This window comes from Narcine bancroftii, chromosome 14, assembly GCF_036971445.1.
Source record: "Narcine bancroftii isolate sNarBan1 chromosome 14, sNarBan1.hap1, whole genome shotgun sequence".
Classification (NCBI taxonomy): domain Eukaryota; kingdom Metazoa; phylum Chordata; class Chondrichthyes; order Torpediniformes; family Narcinidae; genus Narcine; species Narcine bancroftii.
The window spans coordinates 66339220-66357822 of record NC_091482.1 but is presented as its reverse complement, the minus strand read 5'-3'; the positions used below and the strand labels follow the sequence as shown (position 1 = coordinate 66357822).

The window sequence follows — 18603 nt, the reverse complement described above, 5'->3', positions numbered from 1 at the left end:
GAAAATTTGTTGATGTCTTTTTAAATTTGGCTTGCAGCAGGGTAACAGGCCCTTCTGGCCCACAAGCCCTTGCTGCCAAATACCCCAATTAATATACAGCCCCCGTACGTTTTTGAGGATGGGAGGAATCTGGAGCACCTTGAAGAAATGCACGCAGACACAGGGAAAATGTACAAACTCCTTACGGACAGTGCTGGATTCAAATCTAGATTGCTTGCTCTGTAATAGCGTTGCATTAACAGCTACACTAACTCCACTGCCCTGATATCTCCTCTCTGATATTTCTACCTGATATCTCCCCAGAACCTTTTTTCACTTGATCTCTCCCCTTCCCTATTTTCACTCGATACCAAGTGCCAACTTGAATGGTTGACTGCCATCTCTGTCCATGGACCCTGCCTGATTACCAGCTCCATCCAGCTTCTACTTGTTGACGTGTAATGCAGGAATTCTGCTATCACAAATTTAAAGAACATGATATAGCTGGAATGAGATCAGAGTTAGGATTGTAATCAAACATTAGCCCTTTTTCTTCCACGGGCATCCTAGTAAATTGGCTGTGCAGAGTCCCGGTTAAAGAAGCTGTTTTTGCTGTTCCCACAGGGCCACTTTTAACTGGGTCACTACCTGATTTCACATGGACCTCAAGTCATCCCCAGGGATAAGAGAGTCCACCTTCAACCAGAAATGTCCCGTGTGACTTATCCTTTTCATACTGGGTTAATCGGCACGCTGGCGTCAGCCATCCATCCCTGGAGCGATTCTGCATAATTTGACACTGGCGAGATGCCGATTGATTCACTTTCCCGCTGAGTCCTTGATGGGTAATCAAGTGATTTCATGAGACAGTAGATTGGAGTCCAAAGGCTTTTATTAGTTTAGACATTAGCTGAGGCTCCGAGAGCATCTGGCCTGGATCCGAGCAGGAAGTGATCTGGGGTCAAGGTCTTGGGTCGGGTCCTTTATTAGGGAATCTCCTGGGAGGGATCAGAGGGAAGGAAGGGGTGGTCCAGGCCAGTTACATAGTTATTACTGTGGTGTAATCCCACAGTCCTTAACCAGTAAATTGGCCATCAATTTCTGGGGCAAGGTGCAAGTGAAAAAGGATCGATCCATGCTGAGACCAAGTTACGAGACTGAACTAACTTGTAAGATGGCTAATACGCCCGTACATGGAGTATTGCCATAATTTACCGCATTAGAGTGTTTGGATGCTCCCGAACAGTGCTGTCTTGTCTCTGAGGGTCATCCTTCATTTCTTATTTTTATTAGATAGGGAAGTTTGCCTTGTTTAGAGGGAGGGGTTTGATTAATAGGGTTTTTTTTCCCTTTTTTTTTGTTTTTATTTCTTTGTCAATATTTTTGATATTGCAGGTTTGATCTGAAAGGGTGTACATAATTTAAACTATGTATAATCAAAATTTTATTTGAAATGTTTATTTTTTTGTCTTTTAATGTCTTAGATCTATACGCATGTATTTTGTTGTATTAAACTCAATAATTACATTTAAAAAGAAAAAGATTGCTAATACAACTCAATACTAAATTCGACTTTATTCTAGAGCAGTCAATTGGATTCTACAAAATAAACAGTTGAATCTTGGCAAAGACTCGCTTTTTGTCCTTTGTGTAGATTGGCACAAAGCCATAATTTTAGCATTTTTTTAAAATGCCAAAGATTATAGATTTGAGAGGGGACAACAGCATGAGGAAGTGAGCCAAGGATTTCCATGGCAGCTTGCTTCCCTGATGCCAAGCTTGAGTAAGGATCATGGAGAATCTGCAGAGGAGACGTTAGATTTACCAAAAAGAAACAATGGGCTGATGAAATTGCTTAATTCTTTGTTTGAAATTTCTGGTATTTAGCACAGTTCAATGGTGTGCCATGTGTATGTTCTCAGAATGAGTCATTTGTGACTTTCCCTCCGCACTCAAAAGGGAAAGCAATTTCTCTTCTTGTGTGGGGTGAAGACAAAATGGAGGGATTATCAGATGACCTCTAACAGGGACCGCACTAGCCCTTTGCTCTAATGTCAGGAGTGCAAAAGTCAACTGGAGCCAGAAATGTTAGGGCAAACTACATTTAATAAATGCAGGTATGAGTCATGGGATTTTCCATTACTGTGATGACTAGTTCCTTCTCAGTCCATCAATCTGCACAAGCAAAGACAATTGACCAAATGGTGAGTGATGTGGCTCCAGTAGAAAATAAATATACCAGAGATAAGGAAAATCTGCAGTTTTGATTCCGATTTAAAACCATTTCCGATGAAAGAGTTCAGTGCGAGTAAAGGGCAAATTCATGACTGATAGTAATTTTTAATTTATTTTTTTAGAAATTTAGTCATACAGCATTGAAACAGGCCCTTCCAGCCCATGAACCCTTGCCACCCACAAATGCATCAATTAACCTACAAACCCCATTGATTTTTGGAGGGTGGGAGGAAAATCTTCCAGTTCATGGGAAGAACTTAAAAATTTCTTAGCCCTGGATTCAAGCCTGTGCCACTGGACCTGTAATAGCATTGCATTAACTGCTACATTAACCATGTTGTAGGCTTTTTTGTTCGAGAAGTCATCCACAGGTGGAATTACTCTGGTGTCGAAGATGGAGATGAAAGGTAGATCCAGAAGGAAGGAAGCTGGTTTCTTGATGAAGACATTGAACGGTTACATTCCCTGATGTTTGTTATGTAATCTTCTCATTTAAATAGTTTAATCTGCCTTTGCAATGAGTTGAAAAACCAGTTGCTTCAGTTTGTCAATCCAGTGCCAGGATTAGGTGGAGGGATTTCCCTCTCAAGATAACTTTATACATTATGGTACCAATGATGGTGTCAGGACTTGCATGTGAACACTGGCTCCAGTGAGTCACCAAGGAGCCTGCAGAACTGCATGAATCACCTACTTCTGGGCGTAGAAAGTAAGGGCCATTGCAGTGGGAAGGATTGTCCTCCCTGCTATTTTTCACCTGCATCTCATAAAGCAGTAAAACCCCTGGTATCCATGCTGGGTATTCTAATTTTCCAGTTGCTTGAGACTTACTCTTACAAGGCCTAAATAATACACCTCTATTCAGAATAAACAGTTTAAAAGACAAAAGTGAAAAATACAGGTTGTACCTCTCTTATCTAATGCTCGGTGGTCCTGCACCTCCCATGCTGTGGCACATTTGAATCTGCTGTTAGTACAAACTCCTGACAGACTGTGCGGGACTCAAACCCCGGACCCAATCGCTGGCGCTGTAAAGATGTTCCGCTAACTGCTACGCCAACTGTGCTGCCCCACAGTATTATTTCCTGTTTTAAGCTTTGTTCTACCTTTGATATGTTTACATAGGGAGTTCCCTTAGGGGTCAATTTCTGCTTTCCAGCATTTTCTGTGGTCCGATAATGGCCAGATCCCAATGTCGCCAGATTAGAGGTACAACCTGAAATTTGAAAAAAAAAAATCAGTAGTGCAGTCTTTAGTTATGTGAAGCTCACTTTAGTTCACAGATAGTTCCCATAATTTACAAAATTTAAACCCCAGTTGCTGGCGCTGTAACAGCGTTGCGCTAACTGCTACATTAACCATGGTCCAATCATAATTAACTCCCCTTCCCCAAGTTTACAGATAAAGCCTTACTAATACTATATACTTAATAACATAGTAATAATGATAAAGGCTCTTACTAAGCACAATAAGCTCAACAGCGAGCAGCATCAACCAGCTCTTCATTCTGGCCAATGCCATTATATCCAAACAACTTTATTCAAACAGTTGCTATGAGCAAAGCCCGACCAAGGGTCTCCACTGGCTGAATATTTGTTTCAAGCTTCACCAAAAGTTTTATGTTACTTCTGAAAACATTTCGTTATTTTCCTTTTTTATTGCCAATGACTTGAGGATGTCGGTTGCTTGAATTCTGGATAACTGGGATCTTACTGTGTTAATTTAATTTTCTTGCTCTTTTTTCTATTTTGCTATTTTTGTTAAAAAACTACTGTGAATTTGTTAGAAGGAGCTTTCTGTGCCTTATTTCCCTGCATTTAGGTACTGGACTGAGTTTTTCGTTACGGGGCATTGGGGTATGAGCCCTGCTGTTTTGTTCAATAGGGCACGGAGTTGTTGGTCCACCCTGTGTGTAAGCTGCAACTGTTGTGTTTGATTGTGCACTCGATGTAGGAATTTTGTGGGGTTTGATCGAGAGACCCAAGTGTTCAAGATTGAGTAGGATTACACTGACAAAGTTGGGTTGAGAACAAAAGCTCAGAAATGTCTGTTCTGTATGACATCACTATAATATAGCACAGTATTAAGATCGAGTGAGGCCCACCTCACTGACAAAAGGCAAAGGAGGAAAAACCCAACACCCAACCACAACCAACCAATTTTCCCCTGCAACCGCTGCAATCGTGTCTGCCTGTCCCGCATCGGACTGGTCAGCCACAAACGAGCCTGCAGCTGACGTGGACTTTTTACCCCCTCCATAAATCTTCGTCCGCGAAGCCAAGCCAAAGAAAGATTAAGATCGAGATTAGAATTTGGTGGAACCTGAGGTAGCTGCTAAAGTGTTATATACAGTAAAACTCCTGGTATCCAGCACCTATGGGGATTGGTAGATGCAGGATTAGTGTATTTTCCAGTTGCATGATTTAACATCCATATTTTTTGCCTATTAATTTTCTGTGACTTATTTATTCCGGATAACGGGTTCTACTGTATAACAGCACTGCTCAGCTCTGCACTTGAAAATGCTTTGAGACAGGAGGAAGAAAGTCCTGTTACTGGTGGTTGCCAGATCCTTGGTAATCACGATAACACAACTTGTCGTTGAGAGAATTTGCTAATGAAGGCCCTTCAGCCCATTGCCTGTCCTATCCATTCACCAACACACTTGCACATCCAGTATTAATCCCATTTTGTTTATCTTCCCCAGATTCTCATCCATTCCTCCCAGCTTCTACCATAAATCCTACGTATTTGGGGCCATTAACAGCAGCAATTTAACCTACCGACTTCCACAGGTTTGGGATGCAAAAAGAAACAAGAACCCAGGAGTGAATGTACATTCTCACACATACCACCTGGAAAGTCACGATAAAACGCAGTTGCTGGAGGTGGTGATGCTCGCTGGCACCACTGTGTTGCTCTCGGGATTTCTGCTCTGGCTGAATCGGCTCTGTAGCTGCAGAGACCTCAATCCCATGGCATCAAGGAAGCCCCACGATGATTATCTCCCATTTCAATGCATGGCTCTAATGATCAGACTGGTACATTCGAACCAGCCTGGGTTAGTCATTGGGTTCTGCAAAGCGATTGCTTTAAATAAGCTCTTCTGCTCCCTCAGGAACATCAGCCACAGGTTTGGTCAGATCGAATCCGATTTAGATTTACTGACATACAATGGCATCACATAAACCCTGAAATTCTTTTCCTGTGGGCCAGGCAGAATTACCACTTATTGGTAGTGGGAAAAAAAATGTACACATAAGCAAATAAATTAAGCAAGTGGTACAGTACAGAGAGGAGAAAAAACAATCATTAAAGTGCAGAAGTAATCAAGTTTACTGTCATCTGGTTGCACAAGTACAACCCAATGAAACACATTCTCCGGTCCTCGGTGCAAAACATTTAGACACACAACCAGACATAACACACATACAAATGTAACAATCCGGATGCAGGAAAATATTTCATGTATACAAATAGATAAGTAAACAGTTTTGCAGATATGTGTGTCTCAGATGGTTAGTGTAAGCAGTGTTCTCACTGACCTTGGGAAGAAGCTGTTCCTCAGCCTGGTGGTGACGGCCCTGTCCAGGTATACCCCACTTTATGAATACTTGAATTACAAAGAAAGCAGTGTTTGCTTTCACGAAAGGATTTGAATGATTTTTTGCTTTTGCGAATATAGCCTCCAATATTAGTGAATGGGTCTTCGCTTTATGCCCTTTCAGCTGATAAAAGGGTTCCAAGGAACACTCTAGTTTCATAAAAACATGGTAGACCTGTATCTCTTTCCCACTGGGGCCAGCTGGAAAATGAGTGTGCGCTGGAAGGCTTTTCGTTGATTTTGTGTGCCCTCTTCAGACAACGACCTGTGTTAGTCAGTTTTTTTTTCTGATGCAGGGCAAGTAGTTCTCACTGGCTTAGCGCCCACCAAAAGAAATAGTCATCCCACCACAGATTCGCTTGCAGCTTGTGGAATCTTGCTGTGCACAAATGATCGACCAAGTTGACCAGCAAAATCTCACAATTGTTCAGCAAGTCGATGAGGCAGTTGCCAAGGAACCAGCGAAGCTGATGCCAGTCTTGAGTGCATTTGCTTTTTTTTTCCAGCTTCGATCCCTCGGGAGACGTTGATGCATTTCACAGCGAGACTGGGTCTGTCCAGACTAGCCCTGTTTCTCATGCAGCAGCCTGGTGGTCAGGAAGCTCTTGGCATTGCCAATCTGGATGGAGCCACGCCCATTCATCTTGCAGCACAGAGAGGTTTCCACGGCCTGGAGGATCTTTTTGTACGGTAAGTACTTTCTGCTTGATGGAAATGTTGGACAAAGAGTTTGTCCTGGACAAGAGTTGCAAAGGTTGTTCTAAATTGATCCCAATTCGATTTCAGGTTTATTGTCAGAGTTCGTACATGACATCACATACAACCCTGAGGTTCTATTTCCTGTGGGCCAGGCAGAATCGACACTTGATAGTGCAAAAAAAAACTACTTGATGTATACTTGTAACCAAATAAAGAACTGTAAAACGATAATGAATGTAAACAAAACTCTGCAAGACAGAGAATTAAAAAAAATAAGGTGCAGAATCCTTAAATGAGTCTCAGAGTTTGTGGTTGAAGAGTCTGATGGGGGTGGGGTTGCAGCTTTTCCTGAACTTGGTGGTGCGAGTCTTGTGGCACCTAGACCTCCTTCCCAATGGTGGCAGCGGGTGCTGGGTGGTGTGGATCCTTGATGATTGCTGCCGCTCTCCGACGGCAGCATTACCTTTAGCTGTTCTCGAGAGTAGGAATGGTTTTACCTGTGATGTCCTGGCTGTGTCCACGACCTTCTGGAGGGCTTTACGTTCAGGGGCATTGGTGTCCCAGCACCAGACCGTGATGAAGCCTGTTAGCACACTTTCCACCAGCTCAAGTTTTTTTTTAAAAAACCTACTTGGTCATTGGGTAAGAAAATTATTCTTCATTATTGTCTTGTGATCTATTCAATTCTAGATAATTCATTAATTATTGTTTTGCATTTTTGTGAGTGAAAATGTGCACATGCTTCCATTCAGGACTGTTATTAGAAGGGTTGGTGTCAAGCTACAGGTACAGGGTATAATAAGAAAGGTAGTGAGATATTTCAGGACAGCCTACCTGGTGTAAGCTCCAAGATATCAGGTTCCAGGTTTGCAAGGGGTGTTGCATGTACCATTCACTTCAGGTGGAGAGCAACGAGTCAGCCCTGACGGGAATCTGGAGCCAAAGAGGTTGTTTTTACAGTAAATGCCTGTGGTGTTTTGTTGCAAGGAGAGAATCGAGCAAAAAAAAAGCCACAGAACTGTAATTTAACCGTGTACAGTACAAATCCTAAAATCCAAACTGCCTGGGGATTGGGTCGGTCTGGATTCTCGGACAGTATTTTTAAAATTCAAATTTAAGGAGGAATAAAGAAGAGATGGACAGGTAAATTTTGATTATTTATTCATTAACAAATACAGCGTGCTTCATTTATCAAAAAGAGCAGTTAAAAGAAAAATAGTCAACCCGTGATGAAAATGTAAACAAAATTTTTTCACAGCAAAAAAAAAGTGTAATCATTGAAATTATGTTTAAAAATGAACCGTAAAAGAAAAATTCAGCGTACAAATTCATTTATTTGTGATAACATTACCTGTTTTAATCATGGCCACTTGTTGCCGCTGTGCGTCTGTGGCACTTGTGCATGCACACAAAAGCCTGCTAAATTTCAAAATGTTGGAGAATCCAGATTCTCGGGTGCTCCAGGTTTCTGGCATTTAGATTTCTGGACTTTTACTGTAATACCCATGAAGGTGTCAGATAAACGTACATTTGAAAAGAACATCTTCAGCACCCCCAAATAATTCACTTGGAACATTTTCCTTCTGAAATATACTTAATCTTTATTTTTTTAAAAATGAATGCAGTTTGCAGAAGAACTGGTGAAACAAAATTTGACAGCGCAAAAAGATACAGTGAAATCGAAGAGGTAGTTTATAATGAATGTATTGGAGGAGCGGGGATAGCAGAAGGAAGCTTGAGGTGAAATTCACATTCCAAGCCTTGGGATTTCAGCCACTGAAACCTTTTGGATTTATTGTTTTTCCCTTTCTGTAAATTTGCGGGAAAAAGAAATCCACTGAAGAGAGTTGGCCTGGATCACTCTGTTCCAGACTAACTTGCATATTTTCTCCATTCCCCTTGATCCATCATTATTGAGTTTTTAGCTGCTCAGGACCTAAGCTCTGGAATTTCCTTGTTTCAACCCCTCCACCTCTCCTTATTCCATTAAACCTACCTCTTAAAACAAAAAAAATTCTCCGTTCTATCCTTGGAATTGACTTGCATTTAGTGAAGTTGCTGTTACTGTTTGGAAACATTTTTTTAAACATCTGTGGTGCTCTTTAAATATTAGCATAAGCAAAAGGCTTGGAATCATTTGAGAAGCAGTTGGATGCAAATGCAGTGGATTTAATTTTGAAGTGAAGATGCACCTTGTAAGCCAGAATGGAATAAATCTGCAAGCATCAGCAGTGCAAAATGTTCTCTGTAAAATACATTAAATGAAACCACAAGAGGAGAATTCATCCACTCCTAAGCAGCAAGAGACCAGAGAGATGCGATGTGTGTTTCCATTTGTGGGGGGAGGAAGGGGTAGGATGAAGAGCAAAGGCTGACAGACAAAATCAGAGAGTGAGAGCTCGAGAAATGTCTTTATATTGGGTTGTCCTGTAATCTTCCTGAGAAAGGGGACTGACTGAGATAACACTCAAGGGGAATGGATGAGATTGGGATGGATCTGTTGGATGGGTGATGATTAAAATGATTAAGAATTAAATATAAATTAGAATTTCCATTACCCAAAAATTCATCTGGACCAGCCACACAGATACTGTGTTTCCAGGTACAAGGTGGGGCTGGGTAGCCTCCTGATAGATTTCAGATTTATTGTCGAGTACATCCATAACATCACATGCAACCCTGAGATTCCTTTGTGTTGCAAAAGTGGCAGATTTACCACTAATTGATAGTACAAAAAAATATACTGTACACAGCATAAACATGTAAACAAACAAAGAACTGTAAACAAACTCTGCAATACAGAGAGAACAAAAAGAAAATCCATAAATTGCAAAAGTACGAGTCCTTAAACGAGTCCCTGATTGAGTTTGTTGTTGAGGAGTCTGATGGTGGAGGGGGAGCAGCTGTTCCTGAACCTGGTGGTGCGAGTCTTGAGTCATTAGTGAGAACAGTGTGTGTCTGGGTGATGTGGGTCTGATGATTTCTGCTGCTCTCAGACGGTAGTGTTCCCGGTAGATGGTCTCAGTAGTGGGGAGGGTTTTGTCTGTAATGTCCTGGGCTGTGTCCACTACCTATTGCAGGCTTGACGCTCAGGGGTTTTGGTGTCCCCATACCAGACCGTGATGCAGCCAGTCAGCACACTTTCCACCACACTTCTGTAGAAATTTGCCAGGTCCACAAACTCCTGAGGAAGTCGAGGTGCTGACATGCTTTCTTCATGATGCCATTAGTGTGTTGGGTCCAAGAAAGATCCTCCAAGATAGTGACTCCCAAGAACTTAAATTTTCTCACCCTCTCCACCTCTGATCCCCCAGTGATCACTGGATCGTACACCTCTGGCTTTCCTTTCGTGAAGTCAACAATCAGCTCCTTTGTTTTGTGACATTGAGTGTAATGTTGTTGTTGGCTAAAGCCTTTGACATCCTCAAGGTATAACTTGTAGTGATGGAATACTACTGTGAGAGTACAGATCTATCACCAATGTACATAGTGTATATAGTTACTGTATCTAGACTGTGCTTACAGCGATTGGCTGAGAGCTAAGCCACACCTATTGTTTGGGCCTTAAAGGGTTGTGTCCCTAGCCAGGTCGGATCATTCCGGACTGGTCGGCCGCCTGTGAAGAGCTCCGGTCTTTTGCTAATAAAAGCCTTGGTTTGGATCAACAAGTCTTTGGTTCTTTCGACGAGCTCTACAACTACCCTCTTGGATGTATGCACCTCTAACAGGTCTAAAGAGGTCTGGGTAAAGTGCCTACTTGATTTCCCATTTGCCATCCTTCACTGCTGTAGCACAGTGGCTGCAGTGAATACTAGCTACTAGATTGGAGTTTTTCGTCTAGAATTACTCACAGAGCACCTCAAGCCCATAGCCTCTATTGCAAAGGTGTGGACAGCAGCAGTTGCATGGCATCCTCTACAGGTATCCCTTTAGATACTACCCCACCCTGACTTGGAAACAAACATGTCATTATTGCCTCCCTCAACAGCACCCGAGAGTTCCTTCATCAGAAGGGAGTCATGAAGGTGCCCTACTACCATCTTGTCAAGGGCAATAATGCTGGTAATGCCCAAATTCTTAAACGAACAAGACGCTGAAAGAATGGTCGAGAGAGGCAGAGGAGCATCTGCAGGACTCCTTTGAATTGGTGGACTGGACCACATTCACCTTTAGACTTGAATGAATATGCATCGTGTGTCACGGACTTCGTCAAGACCTACATGGATGAGCATGCCCACGCGCACATACCAGGTATTTCCCCCACAAGAAGCCTTAAGGCATCAAGCCCTGATGGCGTGTCTGGCAAGTTACTAAAAATCTGAGCCAACCAACTAGCCGGAGTGTTCACAGACATTTTCAACCTCTCATTGCAGCAGTCAGAGGTTCCCACCTGCTTCAAGGGCATCAATCATCCTGGGGCCCAAGAAGAGTAGGGTGAACTGCCTCAACAACTATCGCCCAGTAGCACGAACTCCGACTGTGATGAAATGCTTTGAGAGGCTGGTCATGGCCAGAATTAAAACGAATCTAAGCAAAGATCTGGACCCGCTGCAATTCACCTATCATCACAATCGCACCATAGCAGATGCAATATCACTGGCTCTCCACTCAGCTCTGGATCACCTTGAAGAAAGCAATTCATACACATGGCAGCTCTTCATCGACTACAGCTCAGCCTTCAATATCATTATTCCCTCAGTGCTGGTCAAGAAGCTACAAACGCTAGGCCTCCGCTCTACCAGTCAGTACAAATTGGAAACATCTCCACCTCGCTGACTATCAACCCGGATACACCATAAAGATGTGAGCTTAGCCCACTGCTCTACTCTATACCCATGACTGTGTGGGCAGGCATAATTCCAATGCCATGTACAAATTTGCTGATGACACCACAGTGGTCGGTGGGATCACAAACGGCCATGAGTAAGTGTGCAGGAGGGAGATAGATTAGATCAGCTTGTTGAGTGGTGTCACATCAACATCCTTGTGCTCAACGTTAGTAAAACCAAGGAGATGATTGTGGACTTCAGGAGGAGGTCAGGAGAATACGATCCAGTTCTCATTGAGGGCTCAGTAGTGGAGAGGGTCAAGAACTTCAAATTCTTGGATATTAACATCTCTGAGGATCTGTTCTGGAGCCTCCATGTCATGAAAAAGCACTTTACAAGGTGTTTAAGGAGATTTGGTACGTCACCGAAGACCCTCGAACTTCTCCAGGTGGACCTTGGAGAGCATTTTGGCTGGTGGCATCACTGTCTGGAATGGTGTCAACGCTCAGGACGAGAATAAACTCCAGACGGTTGTTAACTCGGCCTGTGACATCACAGACACCAGACCACTCCATCGAGGACATCGACAAGAGGCATTGTCTTAAAAAAGCAGCCTCTATCGTCAAAGACCCCCACCGCCCAGGCCAAACCCTCATCACTCTGTTACCATCGGGGAAAAAGGTTCAAGAGCCTAAAGGTGACCATTCAATGGCCCAAGGACAGCTTCTTCCCTGCTGCCGTCGGATTCCTGAATGAACAGTGAACCCCAGACACTGCCTTATTTTGACTTTTCGAGCACTAGAGGTTGTTTATATAAATGTCTGCACTGTGTGGTGCTTCTGCAAAACAACAAATTTCGTGACATGTTCATGCCAATAAATTCTGATGAACTCCATTTGTCAGCAGTCTTGTAGTTTCTGAGTAAGACAGAATAATTATTGTCAGTTTCACAATTTCAACCTGTGCTGATGGTTGCTAATCCCCAGTTCATGAAAGAAAAATCTTTTGTTCCTTCCAAGAAGTCAAGAGCTTAATCCCATTAGAACTATTTATAGTGCAGGGACGGATGAACATTGTTAATCCATTATGTTGCTCAGTTCTTCAGGGCACTCCCTTTATGACTGATGCCGAGGATACTCCCAGATGTGTCATTTAAACGGCTGCCAGACTTCCAGTGGGTTTGGGAAGAATAAGAGGTGTGCAGCAGTGTGACTGACTCTCTCACAATGTCCAATAAAATAGCAGTTCTATTCATGGAGACAATTTAATAGCTATTGAGATTATTATCTGAAGGACTTTCTGCATTGGCATTTTGGGTTCACGGCTTCATCTGGGCAGTAGCTTTGGTTGTCATTAAGTCATTTGACTTTGCCAAATTCACAGATTTATGCATATGGCAGACTCGTACAGACACCATCTGTAGTAGATCAGAAGAAATAAATATTCTTCACGTGACATTGCACATTGAGTGGAAAAGTCTTCAGATGCAGTCAAAATCTTGCCCGATCATCAGGCAGCGTGTGAATGTGTTAATAACACCCTCAGGAGGGGTACAGTGACCTGGATGTGAATACTTGCTGACTCTGTAGGCTTGAGGCAAGCATCCTGTTAACAGCCGTGAAATATCTGCTTAAAAGGAACACTCAGTCAAGCAACAATTAATATCCAGATGTTTGTGTTTGGACGATCTCTTCATTTCAGGATTTCCTGATTTCTTTGACTTGTCAAGGAAGCATGATTGGGGGGTGGGGGGGGGGGGGAGAGGGGGAGGGGGCTCATAGGCCAAAATTGCCTATTATCATACTGTAGGTCTAAATTTAAAAATTGAATTAATCTTAATCAGCTAACTTTCAGCTACCATATATACCGGTGTATAAGATGATTCTGTATAAGACGACCCCCTGAATTTCTACCTAAAATGAAAATACTACCCCAAGTCTGGCACTTACCAGTGCGCTTCTAGGTACATTTAATAAATGAATACACAATATTTTAAAAGCAAATTATCCAGTAAAGGTTTAAATTTTATTTTGCATACTTTAAAATAAACTGCAGTCGACTGCATTCAAAGCCTGTACAGAGCTGACAGCATCCAGTCTGGGCGGATGGACCCTGTGGGGTAGAGCTGAGACTTTGCTGTTAAGGTTTGGATTTTATATTTGGCGCATAAGATGACCTCTGGTTTTTGGGTGGCATTTTTAAAGCTCAAGTGCCATCTTAAATGCCAGCATATAGGGTAATTTAATTCACGCAAAATAAGATGAAGACAGTGAACCTGTGGTTGACGGAGAAGTGGTGACCACCACAATCCCTTCTCCTTTGGCAGACTATAACACTCGCTCGATATTACCAGCCATGGATCAAATTCTGCCCATTCCAAATCTACCTCCCCTTCAGTATAGGCCCAAGTTCAATGGTTATAAGCTCTGAAATTTAAAAAAAAATATATTGATTTGGGTGCTATCATCAAGGCTACTTTCTATTGTATATTCCAAAAAAAAAGTGTTGGGTTGCTTTCTTGAAAATGCTAGTCGGCTCGATTCGGAAAAATAGATGACCTATAAAGTCTGGCAAGTATTAGAATTGGTTTTGGTCCCAGAAGCACCTGGTGCAACCTGATGTCACACTTTTATAGGTGCATTCAGCTGAATTTGTCATGAGCCAGGACTGGAAAGCCAGTTAAAGAAGCCCTGGTAAATCAGTGAGCTCTGAAAGGCGCAGCATGCCTTTTAAAGCTCGATGATGGAATTATGCATCTGTATTTTTAAACTCTCTTTGCGCTATCTCCTCTGTACCGTAATGCATTCTGCCAATTCCAGTTGAATGGAAGAAGGAGCCCCTTAGGAGGAGTGTAGGCAAGCTGTGAGGCTGTGCTCCGCATCTCCAGTTCAGTGGAAACAGCAGGTGCTTGCTAGGCACCTCCCTGCAGATGCGTGGGAGAAGGCCTGCTGCTCTTCCCAGTGGCAACCACGCCTGTGCTCTTGCCTTCGCCACTCTGCTACTTTGACCAAGGTCTACTGCCAAAGCTGATGCAGGGTTTAGATCTTCCGATTATGTTTAACTGCTGCTCCTTTTGTTTCAGACAAAACTCCGCTGCAGCTCTACATGAAGACGTAACGCCAATTGTATCCCCTGAAGACTACTCTGTGCGGTTTCAGCAACATCAGAATGTTTACATGTACACCATCAATAACCCCCAGGGAGCGGAGCTCAACACCATGGAACACAAGATCAGTGAACTGCAGAGGTACATCGACTCTCAAAGGCGTGGCATGGTAAGAAATATTTGGCTTCCCAAAGACTTCTCTGTGGGTTTTGAAAGCTTAAAGATGGCACCTTTAACCACAGATTGTATGAAAATGTTGCATTAAAGGGAGGAAAGTTTAGGAGGGACATCAAGGGTATTTTATCTTACATACGAGAGTTGTGGGTGCCTGCAATGCATTGTCAGGGGAGATGGTGGAGGATGAAACACTAGAGGTATTTAAGAGACTCTTACGCACACGAATGAAAGAAAAGTGGAGGGTTATGAGGTAAGAAGGATTTTGGTTTTTTTGGGTGGGAATATATGGGTCAGCACAACATCGAGGGCCGAAGGGCCTGTAACTGTAGTGTTCTACGCCATTAGTATAATAAAATTGTGATTTGGGAAAATGCAGCCGTGAAGCCGTCGGTATCTCAAGGATTCGGAGGTTATTTTGCAACCAATTCAGGAGCACTGGGGCTATTGGATGCAGCTGGAGTTGGGACCATCCATTTCAGCTTCTATCACCTCCCTATTAGCATCATATGAGAGTTAAAGGAACGTTGCCTTCTGGTCTATGCCCACCTATTATTCTTCCTAGACTCACTGACCGGCACCCATTCCATATCCATTCCACTCATATACCTGTCTAATTTTTAAACAATATTATATTGAGCCCGCATTCACCACTTCAGTTTCCAGCTCGTTCCATGCTCCCACCACTCTCTGTGTGAAGAAATTCCCCCTAAACCTCTCCCTTAACCCATGACATATTTAAATTTATACATACAACAGGCCCTTCTGGTCCATGAACCTGTGCCACCCAAATTTCCCAATTAACCAATGTTCTCTTCCCCCCCCCCCAACCAACCCAAGTGATTTGAAAGGTAAGGTGGAAGGAAACTTGGGCGGACAGGACTTGGGAAGAACATGCAAACTCATTGCAGCTCCAGATTCGAAGGCAGGCTCCTGACGCTGTCATAGCTTTGGACTAACCGTGCCGGAATCTGGTTTGTCTCTCACCTAACTTCAGTGGAAAAAGCCGACTTCCATTTACTCTATCTATATCAATCATAATTTTGTATACCTCGATCTAATCTGTCCTTATTTTTCTATGCTCCAGGGAATAAAGTCTTAACCTGCTTTCCCTTTACCTCAGTTCCTCATGTCCTGGCCACATCCTAGTAAATCTTCAGAATCAGAATTTATTTTCATGACCATGTCTCAAAACTCATTGCAAACATTATCTAACTACTTATCTCTTTATTCTTTAAATCTTATTTATCTTTCCTGTCCTGTAGTTCAGTAACCAAAACTGCACACAATACTTCCAATTTAGCCTTACCAATGTCTTGTACAACTTGATCATAGCATCCCAATTCTTATACTCATAGATTTATGAAGGCCAGTGTGCCAAAACCTCTCTTTACAACCCTATCTATCAGTGCTGCCACTTTCAAGGAATTATGTTTCTGTTTTCCCTACATTTACTGTGCACATCCTACTTTGGTTTGTCCTTCCAAAATGCAAAGTCTACATTAAATTCCATCTGCAATTTGTAACCCATTTTTTCAGATGGTCGAGATCCTTCTGCAAACTTTGAAAACCTTCCTTGATGTTCATAATATCTCCAATCTTTGGGCTATCTGCAAACTTGCTGATTCACTTTACCACGTTATCATCTAGATCATTAATTATAGGTGACAAGCTGATCCTTGAGCCACACCACTTGTCACAGGCCTCCAAGTCAGAGAGGCAATCCACCAACTACCGTTCTCTGGTGTGGGGGTGGCGTGGTTGGCATAGGAGTAGCATTGTTGGTGTAGTGGTGAGCACAAGTCCTTTACAGTGCCTGTGATTGGGATCAGGATTCAAATCCCACACTGTTTGTCAGGAGTTTGCATGTTCTCCCTGTGTCTGTGTGGATTTTCCCCGGGGACTCCAGTTTCCTCCCACTGTTCGAAACGTACTGGGGGTGTAGGTTAATTGGGTGTAAACTGGGTGGCACGGACCACGTGGGCCAAAATAGCCTGTTGCTGTGCTGTATGTCTAAAACCAATGTCTAATCCAGTTAACTCCCTCACCATGAATACTGAACAAGTGAATCTTCCTGACTAAACTCCCATGTGGGACCCAGGTTTTGGAGTTTGCTGATCAGTTCTGAGGGGATGATGGTGTTAAATGCCAAACTGTAGTCGATAAAGAGCATCCTGATGGATGCACCTTTGCTGTCCAGATGTTCCAGGGCTTTGTGTAGAGCCAGTGGGATGGCATCGCCGTAGATCTATGGCTACGATAGGTGAACTGGAATGGATCCAGTTCAGATATCATCTACCTTTCCTAATGCTTTTTACCTGCTCCTCTTCTCACTCTGTTTTTGATGCTATAAAGATCTCATCATCAGTTGATCCGTCATGTATCAAAGATCTTTCTGGAATTACTGACATCTTCATTTTAATTTGCAATGTGCCATCAGTATCAATTATTTACTATTATGAATATTAACCATTGGATGAATAATTAAGTATGAATATTGGTGCCTTATTTGCATTTGACTATCTTTTTTAAAAATCTCCCATTTTTGAAATGAGTAGCTTAGATGCTTCAAATATTTGATGAATAATAAGTAAATAAATTGAGTTTCTTCGAAATATCCAAGAATACAAAGCTATTAGTATAGATCTGTGTAATTTCTCTCTAAAATGCTGATGGGGTAGACCTTACTGGATGCTGTCTTGGCCAGTCTGTGAACCTACCCCAGGAATTATGCTGTTACTTCAAACACAAGGCAAATCTGTTATGACGGAGCATCAGAGTGGAATTCAAGAACAGTTCTAGATGGCTCTCACACCCCATGTCTTCAGACTTCCAGGTGTGGGAGCAGATTGATGTGTTTTTATTCCTGCGCTAGGGGTTCTTGTTCTTTTCCAGTGATCCAATTGCAAACCTTTGCTCATTCAGGCCTCCACTTTAATTAACTTTCTGTTTTATTAAGTTTTCTTTCATTCAAGGCGGAAAATGAATTTCAGTGGTTAATCTGGTTGTGATCCTATATTATCAATAAGCTTGTGACTTCTCGCCAAATCTTCTTGCTTTCGTCAGTTTGATATGTTGATTAGATGTACTGCCAAGCGCTACGTTTATAGTAACAATGTGAGGCCAAATGTGCAATATTTATAGGCTTTGGATATTCTGCAATCCATCTTGTTTCTGATGCAGGGAAATGTGTTGTAGCCTGGAGTAATTATGAGTTTTAAGGTGATGGCAGTTGCTCTAAATGGGCAACGTCAATAGTTTACAATGTGGAGAATTGTTAAGAGACGGATGACACTTTTAAAATATATTTTATTGATTTTAAAAAAACTTGTACAAAAAGGATACAATTCAATGAGATGATATGGACAGTTACACATACTAAATAAGATATTTTATTTAACATTAAGATATGTAAATTGTATATAATCCATAATTCATATTCTAAATAGTATATACTTTTCAGTAAAAACTAATAATGCAAAAGAAAGAAGAAAATGGTAAAGGAGACCATTTAATTACATTCACGTAAAATTCTAAAGTAAGATAATGAGTCATAAACGACCCCCATAACTTTTGGAATCTTGTATCTGAATTATTAATTGAATAACGAATCTCTTCCATATTCAAACATGTCCCACAAACACTGATCGTGAGTAGGCGGGCCAGCATCCTTCCATTTAAGCAAAATCGCACGTCTCGCCAAAAGAGAGGATAAAGAAATAGCATGACTTTGAACCAGAGATGAGGAAGAATCATTCCCTCCCATTGTACCAAAGAGGGCCACCAAAGGGTTCAGTGTTAAATCTATATTGAAAATTTGTTTTTAACCAGGAACTATATCTGATTAAAAAGGATTACATGATGGTCAAATAATACATGTGTGCACTGGCGCAAATATCCTTAATTGGGAAAAGTGGGGAGAGGTAACATTTTATGCAGTATTTAGAACAATGAAGTGCAAGACTGTCTTGAGAAGCAGGACCCCCCCCCACCCAGGGGAAGGATGTCATGGGCAGAACGTGGATGGTGGTGCGATG

At 42.2% G+C, this 18603-nt stretch overlaps 1 protein-coding gene across 8 annotated transcripts in view; it reads left to right on the top strand.

Annotated features, from left to right (window-relative positions):
* Window positions 1-18603, top strand: part of akap13 (A-kinase anchoring protein 13) — a 396122-nt gene that overhangs the window by 147309 nt on the left and 230210 nt on the right. For all 8 annotated transcript variants that reach the window (XM_069912032.1, XM_069912031.1, XM_069912029.1 and 5 more), the window contains 2 exons: window positions 6325-6508; window positions 14369-14561. In XM_069912032.1, coding sequence (XP_069768133.1) covers window positions 6325-6508; window positions 14369-14561 — 377 coding nt within the window. The remainder of the gene's footprint in view (window positions 1-6324; window positions 6509-14368; window positions 14562-18603) is intronic.